Here is a 23,924-nt window from a genome sequence, read left to right as displayed (position 1 = left end):
CGTCCCCCGAGATGTCACAGCTCAGCCAATCCCTGTCTCTGCAGGGTTCCCCTCATGAAGCTCTCAAAGACTCTCACCAATAGCTCTGCCTGAGCTGAAGAATTGTTTCTTCCATACCAATAAATAGCAATGGGCAGAAAAATCCATTTAGAAATTCATTTTAGGGGTTGCAATACAAGAGGGACATTCGCTCAGGGCAACTATGGAAAATTTGATCATCCCTCTTTTTTTTCCCGAATAAAGTAAATTATTGTGGAATAAATACACCTTCCCCTTTAGAAAGAAAAGGTAGGAGTTAGGAACAATACAGCCAAAATGTTTTATTTGGGCAATACAAATACAATCAAATCAAAAATATCACAGATTTTCATACATTAGTAAGAAGTTACTGTACACTTGAACAGTTGCCATTTTTTACAGCTAAACAAAGCTTTACCTTTATTAAAATGTATTTTCCTCTCACATAAAATATACACTTTGCACTGACGTATTTTACATCGTACACCTCTCTGGGATAAGAAACAGCTCACGAACAACGCACGACAGAGGCCATCTTCTCTAACCCATACAAGAGTACATCGAAGCGAGGGACACGGGGACATCCTACTGGGCTGCGGCCCCCAAATGGCAGATCTGTGGCTACTAAAGATACTACATGCATCCTAAAATGCTGTACATCGGATAAAGTTGGTATTGGATCCTGGTTCCAGAGGGTACTTTGAGGTGAGTGTTAACTATGATGACACACCAACCCTTCCTTGGGTTCACATCTGCAATGAAACCCCCTCCAAGGATGTTCCCAATGCCAGAGCAGAGGATTTGGGAATATAACATCACAGCAGGTGGTTTGGGAGTTTGTCCCCGGAGCCACAAGGTCTTCTCTGTCTGACAGCATAACAAACAGCTCATGGAATTCTGCATCCACTGGAGTCAATGGAAGTCTTGCCATGGACTCCCAGCAGAACAGATTTGAACCCTGCAGTGGTGTTATATTCCCCTTGCAATTAGTAGAACATAAAAGGAGAGGAAACAGTCGTGTGAGGAATGACCCTGGCAGATCACTGGGATGGAACATTCCAGAAGAGCTTCCCCGGGCACTACCAAGAACCATAATCATTTTCTGAGTTAATTTGGGGAACAGATGCAGAAATAAATACACTCATCCCTACAGGCTGTAGCTGAGATCTGGGAAGAATTAGGGACTTTGTCAACTTCAGGTTAAGCTAATTAAAGAAATGTAGAAAAAGGAAGTGTTGCTGTGTTTTAATCCTGGGAGAAGTTCTGTTGCTACCCTAAGGAATGAGTTCTGGAAAAGTGGTTTTGTCCCTGCCTATTGTGCAGCAGTGAGGGGACGGGGAAGTCAGTGAGTGACTCTGGAAAAAAATATCCATGAGTGACTCTGGAAAAAAATATCCACGTGTTTTAAAGAGGTTTTATATTTAATTGCAAGTAGGATGATCTGTGTGGGCATGGAGGCAGAGACTCCCTGTACTGTAGAATTCTGCTTGGAATGGTCTTTCTTGGCTTGAGACCCCCAAAAAAGGCACCAGCCACTTCCTGAGGGTTAGGAGGGGTCGGGCTAATGCTCGGGTTTGGGAATGTCAACCCAAGCCTGGGATCTCAAGGCTCCTTTCAGACATCAACTTCTCCTTTTGCAGAGATTGGTCCTGTCCCAGTGCCATGTTGGCTTTACACAGAAACACCCTCCCCACCTCAGCTCATCTCCTACTGGGATTCCTTCAGGGACCTTGGGATAGGGGCTTGTTTCTTTTCAAAAATATCCTGCAATCCTCAGAAATAAGGCATCTGTTTAATTTAGTTACTGTAAACCACTCTTTAAAACCTAAAATCCTCACCGTATTCTGGCATCTGATTTACTTAGAAATGAATAAAAACCAGTAATATATATATATATATAAATAAGTATCCTTTGCTACTTGTAACACAATGTACAATCTGCAACCTGATTCTGTAATCAAATACAATCCTCAACAGGAGCAATGGGAACATAGGGAAAAGTGACTCAACCATTGTGCATTTACTGTGTTAAATGGCTTTGTCCTCTCGGTGGCTCAGGGTCCCTTGAGGAGGGATTCTGCACACCCCACCTCCCCCTGTGGAGCCACATCACTGCCATGGGACCAGATCCTTCCTGGTAGTGAGGGTCAGATCCTTCCTGGCAGTGAGGATCAGATCCTTCCTGGCAGTGAGGGTCAGATCCCCCCTGGGAGCGAGCACCACGCAGTGGATTGTCGGGCTAAGAGAAGGATGTTTGCACAAGGAATGTGCCCTCGGCCTTGGCTGGGTAGGTGAGGAATGCCCAGTCCTGGTTGCCCCTGGAGCCAAGGTGGGAGCCTGGCTATGCTCCATCACCCCCAAGGAGCTTTGGGAACGTGCTTCCTGCATGGCTGCTGCTGATTGATGGAGTTTAAGTGGAATTTGATGCAGTTGGAGTCGCACCAGTCACAGGAATAGATTCCTGCAGCAGTGCAAGGGTGACCAGGGACTGCCACAGGTTTGATTTCCTTGGATTCGCTTGGCTTGTGCTGTTCTCAGCTCTAAACAAGCCAGAAAACAAACACATACAATATGTGATCTTTCCACAGAGGTACTGAACGCTGGGCTGGAGGCAGGAATTTTGGCAGAGAAAGGGGGGATGGGTATTGCCCAGAATGGAGTGAAATTATGGCTCTGAAATTGTGTGAATTGCACATTCTACAGAAACACTTCCAAGTTGGCTGCCCAGAGAAGCTGTGGCTGCCCCATTCCTGGAAGTGTCCAAGGCCAGGCTGGACAGGGCTTGGAGCAACCTGGTCTAGTGGAAGGTGTCCCTGCCCATGGCAGGGGTGGAACTGGATGGGCTTTAAGGTCCCTTCCAACCCAAACCAGTCTGGGATTATTCTTGGATTTACTATGAATTCAGGAAACAATTCACCTGTGAGAAAACTGCCCATGCTCAAACAGGGGCAGGAGTTGGCTTTGCTTTCATCTGAATGCTACATAATTTGTCCTGGAATAAAATACAGCATTATTTGGGACATTTGCCAATACCTCAGCTAAATGTTTACAGTTCGGAAATTCATTATAAGTCAGCTGTTAAGTTTCCTCTTGTGGTTGAGGTTTTTTCAGTCTGATAATTAATAAAATTAGAATAAATTTATTTAACTAAACTGAGGTTTGCGAAAGTATATAAAAATTATTTCTTTTACATGTAAGGTGCGTGTATGGGATATTCTTTATAGAAATGAGCATATCTGTAGTTGTTTATATTCATGTCGTGCCTCCCTCCTTCATTTGGATCACTGGTGTGTCTCAGTAAGGGCAACTGGTGGAAACATTTTGTAATTGCTCAGTATTAACTTGCCTATTTTACTGTGCCCCTGGACACCAGTCAAACTCCTCCATTTGTAGGCTGATTTTTATTCTTTCACATATTTTAATGTAACAGTTCCACCTCACTTTCTGTATGAAATAAGAAGGGAAGTCCAATATTTACCATGAATGAATATGGAGATTCATAAGCAAACACCCTGGGCCAACCCTCTCTTTTTGTGTTACAAATCCTGGCAGGGTTTGCTTTGTTTAAACCACTGAGGGCACTTGGCTGTGTTTCATTAAACCTCTCTGATTTTGTATTTATTTTAATAAGACCATTTTATTATTGTGGGTTGTTAGTTCTTACATGACGCATATCAAACTTGGCAGGTGCCATTTAGAATATTCTTCTGGAAAAAATTTTTTTATACTTGAGGATTCACCTCAGTCATTTACTCTGCAAGAAAAAGAATACTGGTCTTCTACAAAAGGGTTTTTTTTTAACATTTAAGAGATTAAAATGAATGGAAAATATTTGTTTTCATTCACCAACCATATGTAAAAAGAGCCCCATTTTAGAATTCCCAGGCAATATGATGGAATGGTTGGACTTGATCTTGGAGGCTTTTTCCAACCTTAATGATTCTGTTACTCTTAATGATTCTATGAATGGGGTCCCAGAAAAAAAACAAGGCGTCAGATTCCTGCTGAGTCCTTCCCATGTGTTGTTTCTCTCTTTTGAAGCTCATTTTAATAAACACTTTCAATTTACTCAGCCACTTCCACCTGGTAATCTCACTGGCTGTGCTGCACTAACTGGGAAGTGACTCTTCTCTCCGTCAGCGTGCCAGGGACTGGCACTATGGGCTGTCAAATGGGAACTCCAGGACACTCTGGGATTTGCCTGCAGGGGATCAGAGGGGGCACAGGGGACCCCAGAACCTGCACAGCCCTGAGCAGGGAAGCAGTGAGACCACTGGAGCATAAGGGAAGTGCTGCCCAGGCAGGTGCTCATCCCACCCCTCCCAGCCATCCCCTCATCCCTCCTTACACCCCAGCACTAATTCCCCAGCACTGATTGGATTTCCATGGGTGAGGGGCTGTACAAATGTTTGCTTTCAGCACCAGCCCTGCCATGGAGGCTTTGTGTTCCCAGCGGGTGGGTATTGCCAGGCTCCCCTTCGTGCCTCTTAATGCCTCCCTGACCCTGTATGCCCGTAAGTAGCTTTGCCATCAGCGCTGTAATTCCACTGAGTGATTTCAGGAGGGCCCTGCTGGGTGATCCCTGCCTGGCTCCCAGCAGGCAGCCCCTGTTACATGGAACGCTGGCTATGGAGCGATTCCATTGCACAGCCCAGCTCCTCCAGCTTGTAATTAAACAGCAAACCCCTGCCGAGGAAAGGTCACCCAGATCAAACCTGCCAAAACGAAGGGACTGGGGAGACGGAACTCCAAGCCCACTGTACATTCAATATCCATTCATTACCTTAGGATTTAGCACTTGCCATGGAAGTAAACAGTTTGCAGTGATGCGCTGTGTGGGAGCTCCTGGAGCTTACATGGGCTCTGCCTCTGTGACCTGTGTCAGTGCCATGCTCAGGTGCATTAATTTTTGAAAGGGAGGCATTAACAGTGCAGTGACTTTGCTCATACACATGCTTTGATCGGGTGTTTTGAGCCGTGTAATCGGGAGCTGCTGCGTGATCGCTCAGATTGGGGTTTATCTCTCAAGCTTTTCAAGCTTTCAGAGGCTGACAGGGAGATTAGGTCGGGAATATCAGCTCCATATCCTCACCCCTCATGCAAATAAGTTTAACAGATGCAACAATGCTCCACTCCCTGGGTGTAGTAAAAAACATAACACACTGTTATGTGCCCAGAGCACCTGTGGCTGCCCCATCCCTGGTAGTGTCCAAGGCCAGGTTAGACGGGACTTGGAGCAACCTGGGCTAGTGGAAGTTGTTCCTGCCTATAGCAAGGGGTGGGACTGGATGGACTTTAAGGTCCCTTCCAATTCGAAACAATCTGGAATTATGTGATTCTATAATAGACCCAGTTGGTAGGAAAATATAAGCTGTAGGTTGTAGCAGTTTGATTGTGTTCGTTGATGTTCATAATAAATTTTTCCTGTCCTAGAAATGAGCTTTACTCTGTCTCTCACAGAACTCATCATCTACTGTTTGTTTTGCACGGGTAACAATAACTAAGATCTTTTTGAATAATTTGCTCCTCCAGTTTTAATTGGAAATGTCTGGGCGGGTCCTTGTCCTGTCCCCTTCTGATGCTGTTTGACTCTGCTTCACAGAGGGCAAATGGAGCTGCAGCAGCTGCAGTGACACATTTAAATCTGTTTTTTCACAGAATGAGCGGGCTGCCCAGGGAGGTGGTGGAGTCCCCATCTCTGGAGGTGTCCAAGGAACGACTGGATGTGGCACTCAGTGCTCTGAGCTGGGTGAACAAGGTGGGGATCGGTCACAGGTTGGACTCAGTGATCCTGGAGGGCTTTTCCAACTTTAACAATTCTCTGATTCTGTGATTTTGTGCTTGAGATGCTGGAGATCCTCAAAAATACTGGATTTTGTTGTTGAAAAAATTGAGGAGCAACTATTTTGCAAAACCCTCTTTGATGATGCTTTAACATAGTTTTTCATGAGTCTGCACAGGACTGAATCAACCAAAATGCCCTCCCTTGTCCTTCTGCAGCATCACTGGGAGCTTTGGTGCCAGATCACTATCCATATTTATCAAAGAAATGATACACGAGTGGAGCAACAACGTTGTTGGAATCACTGGTGTTATGAAGAAATCTAAACCTGATAACTGCTGAGTAAATGTTAATATTCAACATTGTCTGCTGGTGATGGGGAGAGAGCGGGGCCCATTAGGAAGAAAAAGAGAAATCAAATCCCTGGGAAAGCTGTTTTCCCTCTTGCAGTAATGACCAACACTGTTAACAGGATTTCTAGTGTATGTTTTATTCTCTTCCCTAAAAGTCTGCTGCTAATAGAAGCCCTTTGTCATAGCCAATGTATTTATTGGCAGCTGTGTGTAGTCCCGCATGTTACTGAGTGCTGGGACCTGGGGGAGCTGCTGCACAAAGGACACTGAGAGGAACTGGCAAACCAGCCGATGAGGATTCAAATGTTTTGGGCTCAGAGCAGAGGGAAAGCAAGGAAAGGGAATTCTGGAACAGGGACACAATTCAGAGCCAGCCCGGTGACATGGCTCTCGGTGCCTGTGCCCCATGGAGCCTTGGGGTGGGGGCAGGATGTCTGAACCAGGATCTCTGCTTCCAAATTCAACCTGAAACACTCAGGGTTGGAGACTGGCATTTCCTTCATTTTCCTGACCAAGAGGTATTGGAAAGACCATCACTGAGTGTGGCATGGTCAGCAAGTGAAGCAAAGGCTGTTCAAGATTGAGTGGGGATTGGAGCAATCTGGTCTAGTGGAAAGTGTCCCTGCCCATGGCAGAGGGGGGGACTGGATGAACTTTGAGGTCCCTCCCAATCCAAACTGTTCTGTGACTCTGTGATTCTATAATGAAGAGTGAGCACCTTTGGAACATCACATGGTCATTGGCCATGTGATGTGTGGAATTCTACCAGCACATTGAAATGGATCTTGGGCAGAGAGGGGGTTTTGTTTGTTTAATTTAATTTAATTTAATTTAATTGTATATTTTATTTTATATATTATTTCATTAAATTTCCTGTATTCTATTTTATTTCAAACCCACAAGCCAGGCCCTGCCATTGCCCCCTGTGAGCTTCATGGAGAGCTGCTGAAGCTCCAGGTTGCCACTGCTCTCCTTGGCTCTCTGTGGTGTACTAGGCAGGGATCAGCTTGAACAGGGAAGGTGGAATTGGCTCTTTATTCCCCCCGTTGTGGAAATAGTGTCTATTTTCCCTGGTAGAACATTCTGAGAATACCTTCCAAAGGTGCCTTCCACGACACTGCTGTGGTACCCCCAGGAATGCCACGGCCTCATTTGTCCCTCTCCAACCCAGAACAGCCAAGTCCTGCCCTGGAGGGGTGGAATTAACTGCTGGAGCAGCCCCTGGCACCTTCTTTCCCATTCCCATGAGCAGGGTCAGTGTCTCTACCTTCACTCATTTCTCTTTCTAGTTAGATAAAGATTTTAAACAGAATCTCTCCTTTAAGTCATGGTCCTCACTTGGCAACCAGAAAGAGTGTGATACATATGGGGAGTTTAGAGGAAGTTATTAACACAGCAAGATTATTTTGTTTATTCCAATTTCACTGTTCACAGCTCAGCACAAAGCCAGGACTACTTCATAATTCCTAATAAATCACCTTAAAACCACACTTTCATTACTTGTCCGCAAGTATTTTTAGTTTTCTGAGCTATTTTTAGCTTTAATCTCTGCTGCATCACTCAGGTGTTATTGTCATGTTGGCTGCTTAATGCTGAGCTTATTTATTCTTTGAAATTGTCTTATCATATGCTAATGTGCTAAGCCTTGTGCTCTGGATCACCAAGGAAAGATATTTTGTGGAATGAAGAACATATGGCTCCAAACCAAGGTGTTATGCAGGGCACTGCTTTGCAAAATCCTCCCTGTATTAGTGGAGTAATTAAAATATAAGCAAGATGCACCAAAACCTGAGGTGTTTTTGCTCAGGGCTCAATATGCTGTTGTATTCTCAGCTTCCCAATTGCTGCCGTGTAAAACAGGAGAGAAAAATCCAAAGTCCATCAGGGCAGAGGAATAATCAATAGTTACAATCTCTCAAAGACAGGCAGTGCTTGTTAAACCTAAGGGGAACACTCTGCGCTGCACTGCAGGAGCCCAGCCCTGGCCTTGAGCTGAAGGAGAGGGGATTTAGATGGGATAATGGGAAGGAATTGTTCCCTAGGAGGGTGCCCTGGTACAGGTTGCCCAGAGAAGCTGTGGCTGCCCCATCCCTGGAAGTGCCCAAGGCCAGGTTGGACAGGGCTTGGAGCAACCTGGGATAGTGGAAGGTGTCTGTGCCCATGGCAGTGGTGGAAAGGGATGGGCTTTGAGGTCCCTTCCAATCCAACCCAGTCTGGTATTCTGAGATGATTTTATGTTTTGTCTTTTTCCTAATTTTTCAGCAGAAGCCAGGCTGTAATGTGTCACATGACTCTGGCTCCAACAGCAAAGCTCATTTATAAGAGAACATCCTGTTCACACATGAAGGTTGATGCCACTGTACCATTTTTGGGCAGCAATTATGTGCCCCTGGATGTTTCTTTCATTCAGATCATTTCATGCCAGTACAGAGAGAGACCCTCCAGAAAAAAAACCAGGATCCTAACCTCACACCCATTGGATTATTTCAATTTATCATTAATACCACCTTTTTATTCTACTGCCTTTTAAAAATCTGTTTGTGGAAAATGCTCCTGGAATATATTAGCATTTACCTGGAATAGGGTATTTAATTTCACATGCAGGAACTGACAATGCAGCGTGGATGGTGCCTCCCACACAGCATTTACTGTCATTACAGTCGCCTACATCTATTAACTTATTTTGTTGATGATTGGGGATGAATATTAGAGAAAGAACTTGGTGCAAAATAAAACCACAGCTGCCCACCACCTGAGAATGAAGGAAAAAGGGCATAAACATGGCTTGCAAACTCTGAACTCACTGTTTTGAAACTATCTTAGGAAAATAAAGGATTATATTGAGTTACTTGTTGCAGTGTGGCATAAACCTGGTGTCCAGGAGTTGGACTTTGATGATCCTTTTGGGTTCCTTCCAACTCAGGATACTCTGTGATTCTATTCCATGATGCCTTCAAGGTTTTTCTCTGCTCTGTTTTCTGCCCTTGACCCTTTCCAAAGGCAGCACTGTGAACACTGAGCAGGGCTGAGGAGGGAAGGGAGACAGAGGCTGCATCTTCCAGTCTCGCAAAAGATCCCAGAATTCTTTAGTGCTGCTGCCTTTATAAGACAAACTGATTTATTGTTGCCGTGGTAAGTCCTGCATGAACGATGAATTAATTCCCCCCGAGATATAAATCAGAGTCACTGCTGTCTCTCATGCTCTGCTGTCCCTGCCAGGGCCCTTCCCTGTTCTGTAACACTCCCACAATATCACTGCACTGGAGCAAAGGCTCCCATGATGGCACTAGGGACAAACTGGAATGACCTGGAAGAGTCACCAAACCCCTGCTGGGTCCCTGGTTTACTTGATCTTCTGATAATGGCATTAACTGAGGGAGGGCAGGGTTGGATGGGATATTGGGAAGAAATCCTTCCCTGGGAGGGTGGTGAGGCCCTGGGAAAGGTTGCCCAGAGAATCTGTGGCTGCCCCATCCCTGGAAGTGTCCAAGGCCAGGTTGGACTGGGCTTGGAGCAACCTGGGCTAGTGGAAGGTGTCCGTGCCCATGGCGGGAGGGGAACTGGATGGGTTTTAAGGTCCCTCCCAACCCAATCCATTCCATGATTTCATGTTTTCCTAAGGAAGCTACAAGACATTTTATGAGAACAAGTGCATTGGAGAAGGTTCTGGAGCAATCACTAAAATTGTCTCATGTCCTCAAGGTACTGCTAGAGTGGTGGCCCCACGGTGGGCAGAGGTGGTCCCCTGTCCCCAGGTGTCCCTTGAGCTGATCTCCTCCAGAGATGGCTTCAAGCCCCAATAGTCTCCTTTGTAACTTCTGAAGGCTGGTAATTATTTTGTCTTACCACTGACTAAGTTGACAACTTTCTTTCCCTTTTCCACAATAATTCAATGACTTTTACATGTTCCTATGAAAGGGTGTGTTTACTTTGATTAGACAAACTGTGAATATTAAATTACAGTCTGTACCATTGAATCTGCTCTTTATCTTCTGCCCATTGTCATAGACCAATATTCCCCTTTGGGAAGGCATTTAAGCCTCTTCACAGTGATTGAAGGCAATGACTTACTTTTTATATTCTATTTACACTGATGTCTATTAGATTTCCACAGGTATAAGAGCTTTCAATAGCAGGATCCCCCTTATCTGCAGATGTGGGCTGAGCAGAGGCAGCACATGGCACTGGTGATCCCAGGAACCTGCTTCTCTGAGAGTATTGCTAATTATGTATGGTTAATTACACAGTTTTAAACAGTAGCTCAGGCTTAGTCCACAGCCTTAATACACACAGACTGTCAGCTGGCTACCTAGGACAGCACCCAGGGCCTTCTGGCTGGGTACAAGCTGTGCTGCACATCACTGGCCTTATTTGCTGAACCCAAATTCTCCAAGAGAGGTAAAAATTTGGCACAGCATTGGTTTAAAGCAACTTTCCTCTTACAAAAATGCACATAAACAGCCTTTAGAGTAACGAATTCTAATTCTTATATAATGAATTTCTAGGAAGTGCATTATAAACAGGGTTGTTTCACAGCCCCAAGAACTCGGGTGAAGGGAGGAAGAGAGACCATAATACTGCTGCTGCTGCTGCTGCACTAAGAGCTGGTTACTATTTTTTTGCATCTTCTCAGACCATTTTAGTACACATTAATTTCCTAAGCTCAGACAGACACCCTCGTTGAAATTGTTATATTATCTGTTGGGGTATTTTTTAGCTGCTTTCCCATGCTGACACTGAAATATTGGGCCAGCTCTGTGCTGGCATGGATGTCTCTCCCAAAGCTTTCTGTGCAGACAGGAGCAGATGTTATCAGTGTTAGCTGTAAACAATCTGATGCTGGTGGGAAACTGAGAGTGGTCCAGCTGGAAGATCTTTGGAGGACACTAATGGGCAATTGCTCCTTGGATGTCAGCCTGTCCTTCTGAATAATGGAGGAAATCCTACTTACAGAGGCTACAAACCCTATCCTGATTTGGGTTGTTTTGCTCCTCCTCCTTAGTAAATCCAGGAGTCTTTCACAGGACATTCAAAGTTAAAGGAACCATAAATAATATCTCCTTGTTGTCTCATTAAATCTGAAGTTGGTGAACAGCTCTGGTGAGTTCTGGCCCCTTTGGTTCCACACACAAGTCTGTTTATTGCATGAGTGATGGGAAACTTGGGATGCTCTGGTGGTTTTCCAGCCTGGAGAAGACAATGGGCTGGCAAGGCTTCCTTGGGAAGCCATAGAGATGTCATGGAGCCCAAGAAATATAAATCCTTCAGTGGATGGAGAGCAGCCCTCTGGAAGGTCGCTGGGATGGTCACATTTTATTAGGTAGTTCCTCACTTTCTTCATGTGAGAGATTTCTGAAGCTAATTACAAAATCTTTACCATGAAATATTCAGGGACACTTATTTTTGAATACCTCAGGTTTAATTTAGGTTCCTTGAAATTTTAATATCTGGCTTTAATATTTAATGCTGCCCTGACAGGAGTATAGAAATTTAAAGTCTATCCTTTGAATGAAACAAATCCTGGATTTCTTTGTGGAAAAAGCTGAGATGGAGAGTTGAGGAAAGGGTCTGTCTTAAAAGGGTCCAACTCTCTCTTCTTTTATCCTACACATGTATATATATATGTATGTGAATATACTGGGCTTGCTCTGCTCTAATTAAAGCCTCTCATTTATTACAGCATGGTACCTAAAAATGAGAAGTATTATGATATTTTTTAGTTTTTTTTTTTTTGTTGTTGTTTTTTTTTTTTTCTGGGAAAGGGATTAGCAGCCCAATTAACAGACACCATTAATTCATGAACTGCATTTAAGGTGAAATGAGTAACACAGGCTTTGTGAAATTTGCTCAGAATCTCCATTAGAGTCAAGATGTATAAAAACAACTGGAAAAATATCATGAGCTGATGGGGTTTAGTGTTTAAGAGATCCAGGTAAACCTGTAGCTGGGTGAAAACTGGGCGAAGAAAGGGTTCTTGTTAAGGTCAGCGTGAGACTTGCCTGGAGGATTTTGCCACTGCCTCATTCAGAAGGCACAGGAAAAATATCCACTACAGGTTATGGAGTCAAGCTGCTGGGTGGTGAGTGTCAAAGAGCAGGAAAATATATGTGAACATGTAAAACAGCCCCCAAAAACTGTGCTCACAAAGGCTCTTTGTGAGAGAGACCAGGGGATGGATAATGGGGCTGATTGGGAAAAGCAGTTCGGGCCCATTCTGTGCCTGCAATTTCCTGAGCTCATAATGCCTGAGTGTCTTTATGGCCACATTTTATACACTTAGATGATCACCTTCCCAGCTTTTACTGCCAATCAGTCAGATTTCCATGGGGCTGATCTCATGTGCCATTATTCCCACAGGATAAGAGCCTGCACAGTCTCTCCCCACGTCAGCCAGGCTTTCTGTGCAGGTACAGCAGGAGCAGGATGTCCCCAGGGATCCCCAAACCTCTGCCTGAGCTGAGTAATTATTTGAGACAATAAGATGTAATTGTCAGATACGAGGACAGAAAATCCCTGAAGTAATTTAAAATCCCTGGTAAATGTCTGCACACACTACTCAGAAGGTGCTAGTGGCTCCTTGGAGGGTGGAGCCAGGTGGGGGTCGGGCTCTTGTTCCCAGGGAACAAGGGGCAGCACAAGAGGAAATGGCCTCAAGCTGTGTGAGGGGAGGTTTAGTTTGGATGAGGGAAAATTTCTTCATGGAAAGAGTGGTCAGGCACTGGCACAGGCTTCCCAGGGCGGGGGTGGAGTCCCCATAACTGGAGGGATTTAAAAGCTGTGTGAATGTGGCACTTGGGGACATGCGTTAGTGGGGGCCTTGGCAGTGTTGGAGAACAGTTGGACTCGACGGGCTCAGAGAGCTTTTCCAACCTAAACAATTCCATGATTCTGTCTGACCTAGCTTATTCATCACAATGGAGAGAAGGGGCCAGGGATCAGCTCTAAGGGCAGTGTTGGCTTTTAACATCCTGTACTTGAGCTAAATCATTGTTGTAGGGTCCCTTCCAACTGCAGTATATTCTATTCTATTCTATTCTATTCTATTCTATTCTATTCTATTCTATTCTATTCTATTCTATTCTATTCTATTCTATTCCATTCCATTCCATTCCATTCCATTCCATTCCATTCCATTCATCTTTTTTGGGGCCTTTTTTTTTGAGTGGCCATCCATACTGTCAAACTAATTTGAAGGTTTCCAGGGGCTGTGGTGCAGCAGGATATTTCTGTACAGACAGGTTTGAGGTGGGATAAGGGTGAACTTGGCTTTTAAAGCATGATGGAACAGGAGACAAACTCTGTCCTTACTCCTGTGGCAACTTTGCTAAAGTGATCTTGGATGGGGATTTGTTCCTATGAGAAGATACAGAAAGGGAACTCGGGGGAATGAGGAGCAATTCAAGGCTTGAAGAAGTTAAAGAAAAAGGAAGAGTGACGAGGCCTGATGAAAGAAATTCATTAGCCCCCAGCTGAATAAGGAACTGTGAATCTCTTTTAATGGAAGAGCTCTGCCAGCTTGCAAAGGAGCAGATGTGCACACAAGACGGATAGTTGTAAATAGTCAAAATACTGTTTTTTGGGGCTTTTCCTGCTTTAGTGATTACCTTTTTTCATCTAAAATAAATCCAGATTGTGCATAGTCTGGAAAACAAAATAACAATATTTGGAGAGTGGGAGTGTTTATTTAACAGGTGGCTTATTTAGCAAATGGTTTACTCTTACAAAAATAATATTCCTGGAGTATCCTGCAGTGGTGGTTCAGAACATATGAGAGCAGGGAGGCATTTTGGGGGTTATTGCTTCATGTGGGCTCGGGCTGGGCTGGTTTAATTAAGAACATCTGCGGGAGCACTTTGCTAAGTGCATTTGCATAAGTTATTGATAAGAGTTGGGTGCTGTGTCTTTGAGAGCATCACCCTCCTCTGGGGGAGGTGGGACAAGGCAGGGGCTGTTTGCAGAGACACCGGGATGGGTTTGCAGGGACACTCGTATGGGTTTGCAGGGACACTGGGATGGGTTTTCTCTGCTGCCACAGAGCCCTGTGTGGGCAGAGGGTGGGTGGGCTCCACCATCACTGAGGGACACCTCAGCAGGTCTATTTCCAGTCTCCAGTGGCATGGGATACCCATCCTTGAATGTGAATTTGACATTTGGATGTTATTTCCTACTCAGGATGTTATGCCTTTATAGGATGTTCCCTCTAACAGAATGATATTTCTGTTATTTCCAGGAATTTATCCTGCAGCAGGGAAAAAAGGGGAAGATGCCCCAGTTGAAAAGGTGGAGGACAGGAGCTGAGAGCAATCCCAACCCTTCCCAGAATCTTGCCTAAGGCTCATTTTTGATATGAGTTGCTCTTTGTCCCTTAGTCACAAACTCAAACCTTGGGGTTTGAGGTTTGCAGAAAATTTGGAGGAATTTTAAGGGTTTGAGGGATTTGGGACTGCAGGATGACTGGTGAACCCCTGCCTGGTGCCAGGGAAGCTGTCATTACCACACTGGGAGCGCAAACACATCCTGCTATAGAGCAAATACATATTCTTTACATGTCTCTACACTGGGTGTGATTACTGCACTGGAATTGGAGCTGAGTTGTTTTAATAACAATATTTTGAATATTCAAGGGAAAATTACACACAGACTTGGCTCGCTCCCTCCAAGCTTTGGTTTTTGTCTTCAGATGGTGTCTCTCAACATTTAACAAATGACAAATGTGGGGTTTTTTTCCTAATACTTGTTTTATTTTTATTAACCCTTCCGAAGGCACTGGATCATCACTAGATGATCTTTGAGGTTCCTTCCCACCCAAACCAGTCTATGATTCCATGAGGAAGTTGCTGGCCTGGTACTGAGCAGTACCTGCTTCATGACCCACTGGGGTGTGTTTTGGTTTTGCTTTTCTGCCTCAGCCTGTGGAAGGGATTTCTTCCCACAATATTTGTAATCTATTGGTATATTAAAGCACTTGTCACAACTCCCAGGTTTTCCTAAAAGCATGAGTATTAAATGCAGGTAAAATACCTCTGATGACACAAGTCATGAACACAATGAAGTGATTATTAAATTATAGCGGCCTTAGTTCTTGCCATTCCTTTGAGGACTCATCCCAGTATTTACCATTATGATTTGTCATTTACAGCAGTGGTGCCATGATTTTTGGGTGGAAGAGGAATTAGAAATTGAGAAAGTCTGGAGGTGGGGGGGGAAGGTTGGGTTGTTTTTTTACCTGAATTGGCCAAATCAACACTCATAAAAGAGATCCTTGCTAAAGGAGCTGCGATGCCAAGTATAAGAGGCCTGACAGCAATTTTTTCACCTTTCACCATATGGCAAAATAATTACTTTGAATGAGCATCAGCTTCACGGGGAAGCAAAGAAATGAATTGTAATTCAAGATCAGTTTGTCAGGAAAACAAACACATTTTGAATGCCCAGAGGAAGGTCTTGTGTTCTCTGTGGGGGTCTCAGCTGAGAACCAAGACAAGTCTCCCATGGGCAAGACCTGCAGTGAAACCCTGTCCCTTCCCATCCTCTGGCAGGAAATTCTCCTCCTTCTTTTCCCTTTCCCCCCTTCTGAGAAGGTTGTCCTGGTGGCCACGGGGGACAAGGGGAGCAGTTCCTCCTGCCACAGACCTGCCCAGAGACCTGCACGTGTTTAAACCCATTTCAGGAGTATTTCAGTGCAAATTTCCCTACTCCCTTCTGTTCATTAACCTTTCCCGGAGTGCTAATTCTGCATTCAGACAGAAGGTCAAAGCCCTCAGCTGATTTTTTTTCAGGAGAATTAAGTGTCTTATCTGCAATATTCTGGAGAGAAATACCACGCCAGGAGACTCCTCAAAGCCTCTTGACTGCGCTGCCGCCGTCGCACTTCCTGAGGAGCCACAGCTGCTGGGGGAGCAGCTGTGCCGGAGCCGAGTCACTGAGCATGATTAACTTTGGGAAATTAATTTCTTAAATGTACTCTCTTACATCGTGGCCTTTTGCAAAAAGGTGCTTAAGGCATTGAAACAGAGACTGAGACACTTATTGAAGCTCCCATGACAAAAATCGATAGACTGGAAAAACTCAGGTGTCTTTTCCACACCGTGTCTCATCAGCCATCCCTGCCCTGCTGCAGCTGATGGAAGGACACTGTCTCGCCACCCCACCCTCAAGGGTGGCAGAGTGGATGTGTCCAGCTTGGGGAGGGAAGTTTGACTGAGTCAGAAGGACCTCACAGAGCTTTCGGGTTTGTTTGGGTTGAACTCAGAGCCCTTCTTCTTCTTAGAGAGGGTGAGAGCTCAGTGCACAAGGAAGGACACCCCGTTGTCTTTGGTGACTGCCTGATGCCTGGTTTTAAGCTCCATATTATAGGTTGGGAGCTCAGTCTGAGAACTGCAGCCTCCTCCTCCTGCTCTCCTGCCTTCCCCTTCTCTGTGGTTGGGGAGAGAAGGGCACCGAGTGATGGGGACCAAGAGACAGGGATGAAGAGATGAGGACCAAAAGATGGGGATCAAGAGAAGGGGCCAAGAGATGGAGACTGAGAGATGAGAACCATGAGATGAGCACCAAGACAAGCACCAAGACACAGGGACCAAAAGATGGGGACAAAGAAATGGGGGCCAAGAGAAGGGAACTAAGAGATGAGGATCAAGACACAGGGACCAAGGCTTTGGGAGCAGCACATGGGAAGGCATCTTGTCCCATCACACCATTTGTCTTTCTGGTACTCATAACACAAAGCTGAGGAGGATTTGTGCACCTGTCTTGCTAAAAGTCATTTAGAAATGAGTCACAGGGACTTATGATCTGTAATTTTTAGCAAGCAGACATTAAATCCTCTTTTTACAGAATATAGTGGCAAATTAGATCCATTGCTCCCCTGGTCCAGCCCCCCAGGCTCTCTGTTTTGAAAAGGTTGGGGGGTGTGTGAATTTGCAGTAGTTTCCTCCAAAGTTAACTTGGTTTTTCCTTATGGTAATACATGTAAAAAGGTCATGGATAATGAAGGAAACAGTGAATTCGAAGTTCTATGGAAGAGCAACTCAGCGCTTTTAGCAATTCACTTAAATGGGAGAGGAGAACCAGTTTCTTGAAGGTTTTAAAGCTTTCACAGCCTAATGAACTGAGCTGCCTCCCACAGTTTCTGCCGAGCCCAAATTCCTGCCAGGAACTGTCTCATTAGGCTCAAGTGGCACAGCCAGCCTGTCCTGCAGCTCCCACTGCCTTTCGCTCTCCCGCCTGTGCCACGGCTCCACCTGGACTGACACATCCAAAATATCAAACACATCTGAACGGCTGCACCTCCCAGCCAGAATTAACCACCCTGAAGGAGAGGGAAGTCTGTTTCATATAAAAAGTCTGGATGCATATATACAGAATGGAGGGAGGGAAGCCTGGCCCTGCCATCTCATCCTCAGCCACCCACCAGAAATCAAGGCTGCTGCTGTTCCAGCTCATCTTGGAGGGTTATTCTCACTTGTGGTTCACATTTAAGTCGCTGTCGTGGAGGTTAATGGGAGTGATGTGCTTCTGACTCTAATGGGGCTGAGAAGTGGGAAAACTGATGTTATTGCACATAAATCGTGGTGTGTAATGTGCGAATTGTGTTTTGGTTTGGGCTGAAAAATAATAAAGAGAGGGATGAATGAGCATTAGGAGAGAACAGATTTCCCCCTCTAGATACTGAGGAGAATATTCATCATCATTACAGGCAGTTTGTTATCTGGCAGCATAGGAAGAGGGTAGGAATAATGAGGACTCCAATATTTGACTGATAAGAGGGGAAAGTCCTGTGGCTGTTGGGGCTGGAGCAGCCATGTGCTGTCCCCTCCTCCCTGTCCTTAAATTCTGGCTGCTGCAGAAGTGTAATTTATTCTGCTACTGGGGGCCAAGGTGTACCTGCCTCCCACTGCCTGGGGCTGAGGCACTGAGGCACTGCAAGGAAATCCCTGTTAACTGTGCTGGTTTTCATTGCTGCTTGTGGGTGGTTCAAAGTTCACTGTGTGGGAGAACCCAGCGCTGTGCAGGGAGGGAGCCAAGGAGAAGGTCCCTCCTGCATTTCTCCCATCACCGGGATGGCTCTAGGCATAAATTGACTTAAAACTTCAGGGATAACTCGGGCAGTCAGGAGTTGCGGAGCAACTGTGCAATGGCTGCAGAGTGGCTGGGGACTGATGTGTACCCCTTGAAGGCCCCCCTCAGAGACCCCACAGCCTCACAGAGCTCCTTCCCAGACAAAGGCAGAGCAGCCAGAGCGGGTGGGAATCACCCCCCTCACTCCCCCACCCCATCCTGTAATGCAGATTTTCATCCTACCCAGTGATGGGGAAGCTTAATATGCCCTAAAATATGAATGACTGAAAACTAAGCTTATGAGAAGTGGCAAATGTGCTGATCTCTGCATTTTTTAACATGAGAATTATCTAATAAAAAGGAACCTTGGAGCTCTTCATGAATTAGGCATAAGGGTATAGGAACAAACAGGTATGTGCTCAGCGCTGAAGGTGCCCCTGTAAAACCTCCCCTGCCCTTGCTCAGACAGAACTCTTGGAGCAGGATTTACTGAGAATCCCTCCCAAACCATTCTCAGACCCTGTGCCAGTGCCTTGGCCTGGTCGTTTCCAGTTAGATTATAGACTTTGCTGATTACAGAATAAATCCCCTCCCTTGCCCTCAAAGCTCAACAGAGGAACACAAATAAGGACCAAACCCAACCCAAATTCAGGCCTGCCCCTGCCACGGCCATGCTCATGGCTGGTCAAATTCAAAGCAAATTCTTCCCTCCCACACCAATACTGATTTCTCTGCTCTCAATATTAAGGCTGAGTGGAGAATTTTTAATTCCTATTTTTTTTTAAATTCTATTTTTTTGTAAGATTTTCTTGTTTTAAAGGATTTTTTGTTGCCAGTAGTAGCATGGGGTGGGGAGATGGCCCCATTCCCGCAGTGCTGTGGGATGGGGGGCCACCCAGGCCCCTCACTCTGCCCCAGCTCAGGGCCACTTGAGAGAGCTGAGTGTACAAGGGGACATCAAATGGGTCGTGCCAGGTTTTGAGTGGCACTACAGCCCCCACGGCAAGCCCTGCATTGCCAGTGCTGAAGTGTCAGGCTAAACTCCATACTTTCCTAAACTTTCTCACATATATCAGTTTATGCAAGAATTTTAAAATTATTTAAGATTCTTTTAAAAGAAATGCTTTTTCTCCCCCCTTTTTTCTCCAAAGAAACAAAGCCTTCCATGGCAGCTGTGAAATATGGATTATTTACCTCCAGACTGGGCATAAGTTTTATCCAGCCTTAGAAGTAAATGCATATTTAGTCTTTAAGGCATATTGTTTATCCATGTAAATACATATTTTGGTATACACATTCTTCATAACACAGTTCTGTGGACTCGGTGGAGGTTTTGGTAGCAGAACATTTGCCATTGTCTATCTAGAACACTTGCTCAGAAAATGTGCAAAAAAGCAGCTGTCACTATGATGGGTTTTAACACTCCTGTGTCTTAAAAACAGCAATGATTCGAAAAAAAAACAACTATTGAACAGTTTAAAAAAAAGCTGTCTAGCTCTGACAGATCCTGCCAAGTTCTAAACCCTTGAGAAACAAACTGCATTTGTTGCAGAAGTTGTGAGACATCCTTTCATTGAGTATTAGGATCATATTCCCGACCAGCAGCGCCACTGCTCCGTGTGGCCCCGGAGCCATGGGGGTGGCAGCCCTGTGTTACTGCACAAGGAGGAACTTCCAGACTTCGGGGGTTCCCATGTGGACAACAACCTTGATATAAATGTTCAGCTAAGCCATTTATTTTTTGCATTTGAAAGGTGGTAATAAATATAATAAGATTTCCCCGACAGATATGAACATTATGGGTCAGAACTTTGAAGAACATACACCCAAACAGTTGGCTAAAGTGCACCCCACAAATTACAGGGTTGGAACGAGATGGGCTTTAAGGCCCCTTTCAATCCATTCTCTCATTCTACAGTTCCTAAAATGTGAAATGTTGTGTTCAATTTGCAGCATGGCCCATTTTTGGAGAACACCCCGGTAAGTCCCAGCCTGTACAATCACCAGGTCACTGCACAGCATGGATTCACCAAGAACCAAGTGTCTTTATTTGATCCACTCTGCCTCCAGCTCCAATCCTGCCAAAATTGTGGTTGCAGAGTCTCAGAGCACCTTCAGGAGACCAAACTCTACAGACCCTGAGGACAACCATCCTAGTGGCCTCACCCACCCCCAGGTCACTGCTGAGCACACAGCTCCCACAGACAGCAATCCCTGTGTCACCTAAGGAAAGCCATTGGCACTTAGAGATATTTGGGAATTTGGCTGGATTTTTTTTTTCTTTTTTTTGGACTTGACAATAATTATGTCCCCCCAAAATAAAAATTCAAACATAGGACTAAAAATCTTGTACCTGTCATCCAGTGGCTCTACCTGGTCCGAATGCAAACAGTCAACACTTAACTACATATTATCTTTCCATATTTAATAAATCTGCTGTTCATTCTGTTCTGTTGCTGGAAAGATCAGGTTCCAGATATCAGGGATCCCTGGAATGCAATATATCACCAAAATGCAGGATCTGATCCAGGCACAGCATAGAACCACCTCTCAATTCCACACGAGATGAGGCATATGGGTTGGGTTATCCCTATCCTTGTTTTTTCCTTCATCAAACTGTACTGCCACAATTCTTCCTGCAGCACCACTGTTTCTAGTGAATGGATTCTAAAATAGAGCACTTTAAAGCTGCAATACAAGATAGATCAGAATATCAGGGCTGTGTACAATATAATTTGAGCTGAATTTTTACCCTTTCCTTACAGAATGGATTTTGTCATGTTATTCCAGGTTTTAAAAAATGCCACATTTCTGAAAATAGTAACTGCTTAGCACATGGCTGCAAATAATGAGACACAGTTCGGTCTGTCACTGAACATGCAAAGTGACCTGGGACATCTCTTTGGAGTCAACATACCTCTGTTTATGCCCTTTATCAGCAACTACAACAAACTCACTGCATATTCTGGCTGCACATTGGGACAGGAGACATTGAGTGTAGCAAAACTCAGAGTCCTCCTTGTCAGAAAAATGGAGTATCTGTGCTGAGTTTGGGACTGCTGAGTACACCCAGGACTCAGCTGGTGCTGCTCTCTGCCAAAACCTGCTGTGAGGAGAATTAATGTTGTACTGTAATGTTTGTGTCAACTACTGGAGCTCATACACAGAACATGGGAATGATCATGGTGAAAAGTGGGGGCTGCCCCACCCCTGGAAGTGTCCAAGGCCAGGTTGGACAGGGCTCAGAGCAACCTGCTCTAGTGGAAGGTGTCCCTGCCCATGGTAGGGGGTGGGACTGAATGAGCTTTAAGGTCCCTCCCAACCCAAACCAGCCTGGGATTCTGGGATAATGGTTTTGTTATTTGTGTCATCAACAGTTGTTTGAGAGCAAGTCAAGATCTCTTGGGGTCACCAGGGGATCTGAGATTCAAGGACTGTTGGCCACAGTCATGCCCCAGCAAGTCCCACAGATGGCAGCTTGAAATCAGGTGTAAACCGTGAGCACATTTCACATTAACACTGTCCAGGGGGTTTAAAAAATAAAAGCAACATTATACACTGTTTTGAAACTTGATCCTCATGGGCTGCAGGACTAGGAAATGGTGTATGGGGACTGCCCTGCTGGGGGAGGGACCTGAACAGTGTGAGCACAAGTCCTGCCTGGAAGGATGATCCTACCGTGGACGGCAACATGCACTTCAGTACCATTACTGGAGCAACTTCCTTTTAATAGATATATGTATATATATAAAATTCTGCTTGATACTTCATGTATTTTCAGATATCTAATATTTAAAAGCATCCTTTATCATTGCTAAATTAGCCAAACCAGTACAAAATTAAGTGCAAGAAAAATACCAATTCCCATCAGTTTTGCCAGTAATACAAAAGGGGACGATTCAGCTTCTGCCATTTACAGTCATGTAGGAATTTGGATTTAGTTAGGATGAGTACAGGAAACCTTCCTACATTCAAAAGATGCCTCAAAATAATTTGTGTTCTGTTTTGTAATGGGAAAACTAATTTTTACAGAGATCACCTACTGGTTAGTTGTGGTGGAGGTAAAAACAAAAAGGACTTGGTGCTACCCTTGACCTAAACCCTGTGTCTGGAGCAGCTTCTGGACCCCCTGGAGATGGCAGAGGAGGTTTTCCTTGTAGCCTGTAGCACCTTCATCCTCAGCTAGAGATTTCTTATGCTCAAAAGGATGCTTTAGCATTTCCCAAAACACATTCCAGATTTGTTGGAGAGGAAGAGGAAAGTCGTGTTTTATGAAGGCACAACCATGCTGAATTTGCAGGAAAAAGGGTAGAGAACAAAAGCAGTACTGCACAATGCAGTTATAATACAAGGCTCATTCTTGAAACCTGAATATCATGCTAGAAGAAAATCTAGATATGTGTAATATTTTGAAGAAGTACTTTGAAGGCAATATTATTTGATTTTTTTTTTTTTACTCAAAAAGGAACAAATGCTTCTGTGTAAATGTGGAGAGAATGGTGGTTGAGAAGGGAACTGAATGTTTGTATTGCAGCCTTAAAGAAGCACATTTTTACTGCAATATCCTTTTTTCTTTTGTAAACTACAGTCTGCAACTCAGCAGACCATGACTGAATGCTTTTGAAAACCTGTCGATTACAAACATGAAATCACAATTAATATCCTCTAAAAGTAATTTCAGAGTTCTCACGTCTTAAAAAAGGACAATGTGTACTGCTTCACAAGGTAATGCAGCTAATCAGAAAAAAAGGAGGGGAATTAAAGTATTTACATAATGAGCAATTCTACAGAAGGCGATCATCCCCATGTAAGCACGGCTGATTATATCCCACGCTGCTTTTAACAAACTCTACCAGATTGGAGCCAGTCATCAGCACTCTCAGGGAATCCTTAAAAGCCTTTTATGGTCTTTACATTTAGTGCAGAATGATGTTCTTCAGGTAGAATATGCTACTGAGGGAGGACAGTGTCAACACAAGGTACCAGCAGGAGAAGAGGACTTCGGCGTCACCGGTGATCCCGTACTGGGCTGTACTGGGAGCTGCAGAGAGAAGAAAAAGGGGTTCAGTGAAAATTCCCACCAAATTCTTAGTTTTCATTAATTCTTCTAAGATAACACTTAGGGCAACAGAAGCATTCTCCTGAAAACCAGAGAAAACACTGGAAAAGTAGCCCAACCCTCCTGTCACCCTGCTCAGGGAATATTCCTGTTTGTTTAAAGAGGATAAATTGTTTTTAAGGCAAGCATTTAAAACTTGGGAGTGCTTAGTGTCAGATGAACGTTTCATTTTTAACCATCTGAATAACTGATCTGTTTCTAAGTTACTGAGCATTAAGATCTGCAGTGAAAGCAATAAGAGGGGACTAGATTTAATTCTGTTGGAAAGCAACTCATTTACTGCCTATGTCTAAAAGCCAAAGTTTGACAATTTTGCTCAGCCAAAGACATTCCCATGTATTTCTGGCCTCTTTGAAGAAATTGTATTTATTTGTTTACCATGAAGTCTTCCTCAAATTCCTGAGTAAATACACACTAACTGCATGCAAAGAGAGGGAAAATACAAGAAAAGTATAATCCTGAATTCCAAGTCTTGATCAGTCCAAACACTGGAACAGAAAAACTCCTTTTCCATCTGTACAGAACCCAGTGCTATGAGATCTGTTGTTAATGTATAACATTTTATTTGGTGAAGAGTATGTGATACAACCAAAAT

At 44.5% G+C, this 23,924-nt stretch overlaps 1 protein-coding gene across 2 annotated transcripts in view; it reads right to left on the bottom strand.

Annotated features, from left to right (window-relative positions):
• Positions 1-295: 295 nt before the first annotated feature.
• NEGR1 (neuronal growth regulator 1) overlaps positions 296-23,924 on the bottom strand; it is a 233,956-nt gene continuing 210,327 nt past the window's right edge. For both annotated transcript variants that reach the window (XM_064664871.1, XM_064664872.1), the window contains one exon: positions 296-23,251. In XM_064664871.1, the coding sequence (XP_064520941.1) occupies positions 23,127-23,251 (125 nt within the window). In that variant the 3' untranslated portion in view covers positions 296-23,126. The remainder of the gene's footprint in view (positions 23,252-23,924) is intronic.

The sequence above is a fragment of the Pseudopipra pipra genome, chromosome 9, assembly GCF_036250125.1.
Source record: "Pseudopipra pipra isolate bDixPip1 chromosome 9, bDixPip1.hap1, whole genome shotgun sequence".
NCBI lineage: Eukaryota > Metazoa > Chordata > Aves > Passeriformes > Pipridae > Pseudopipra > Pseudopipra pipra.
This window is presented reverse-complemented; position numbering and strand designations above follow the sequence as displayed.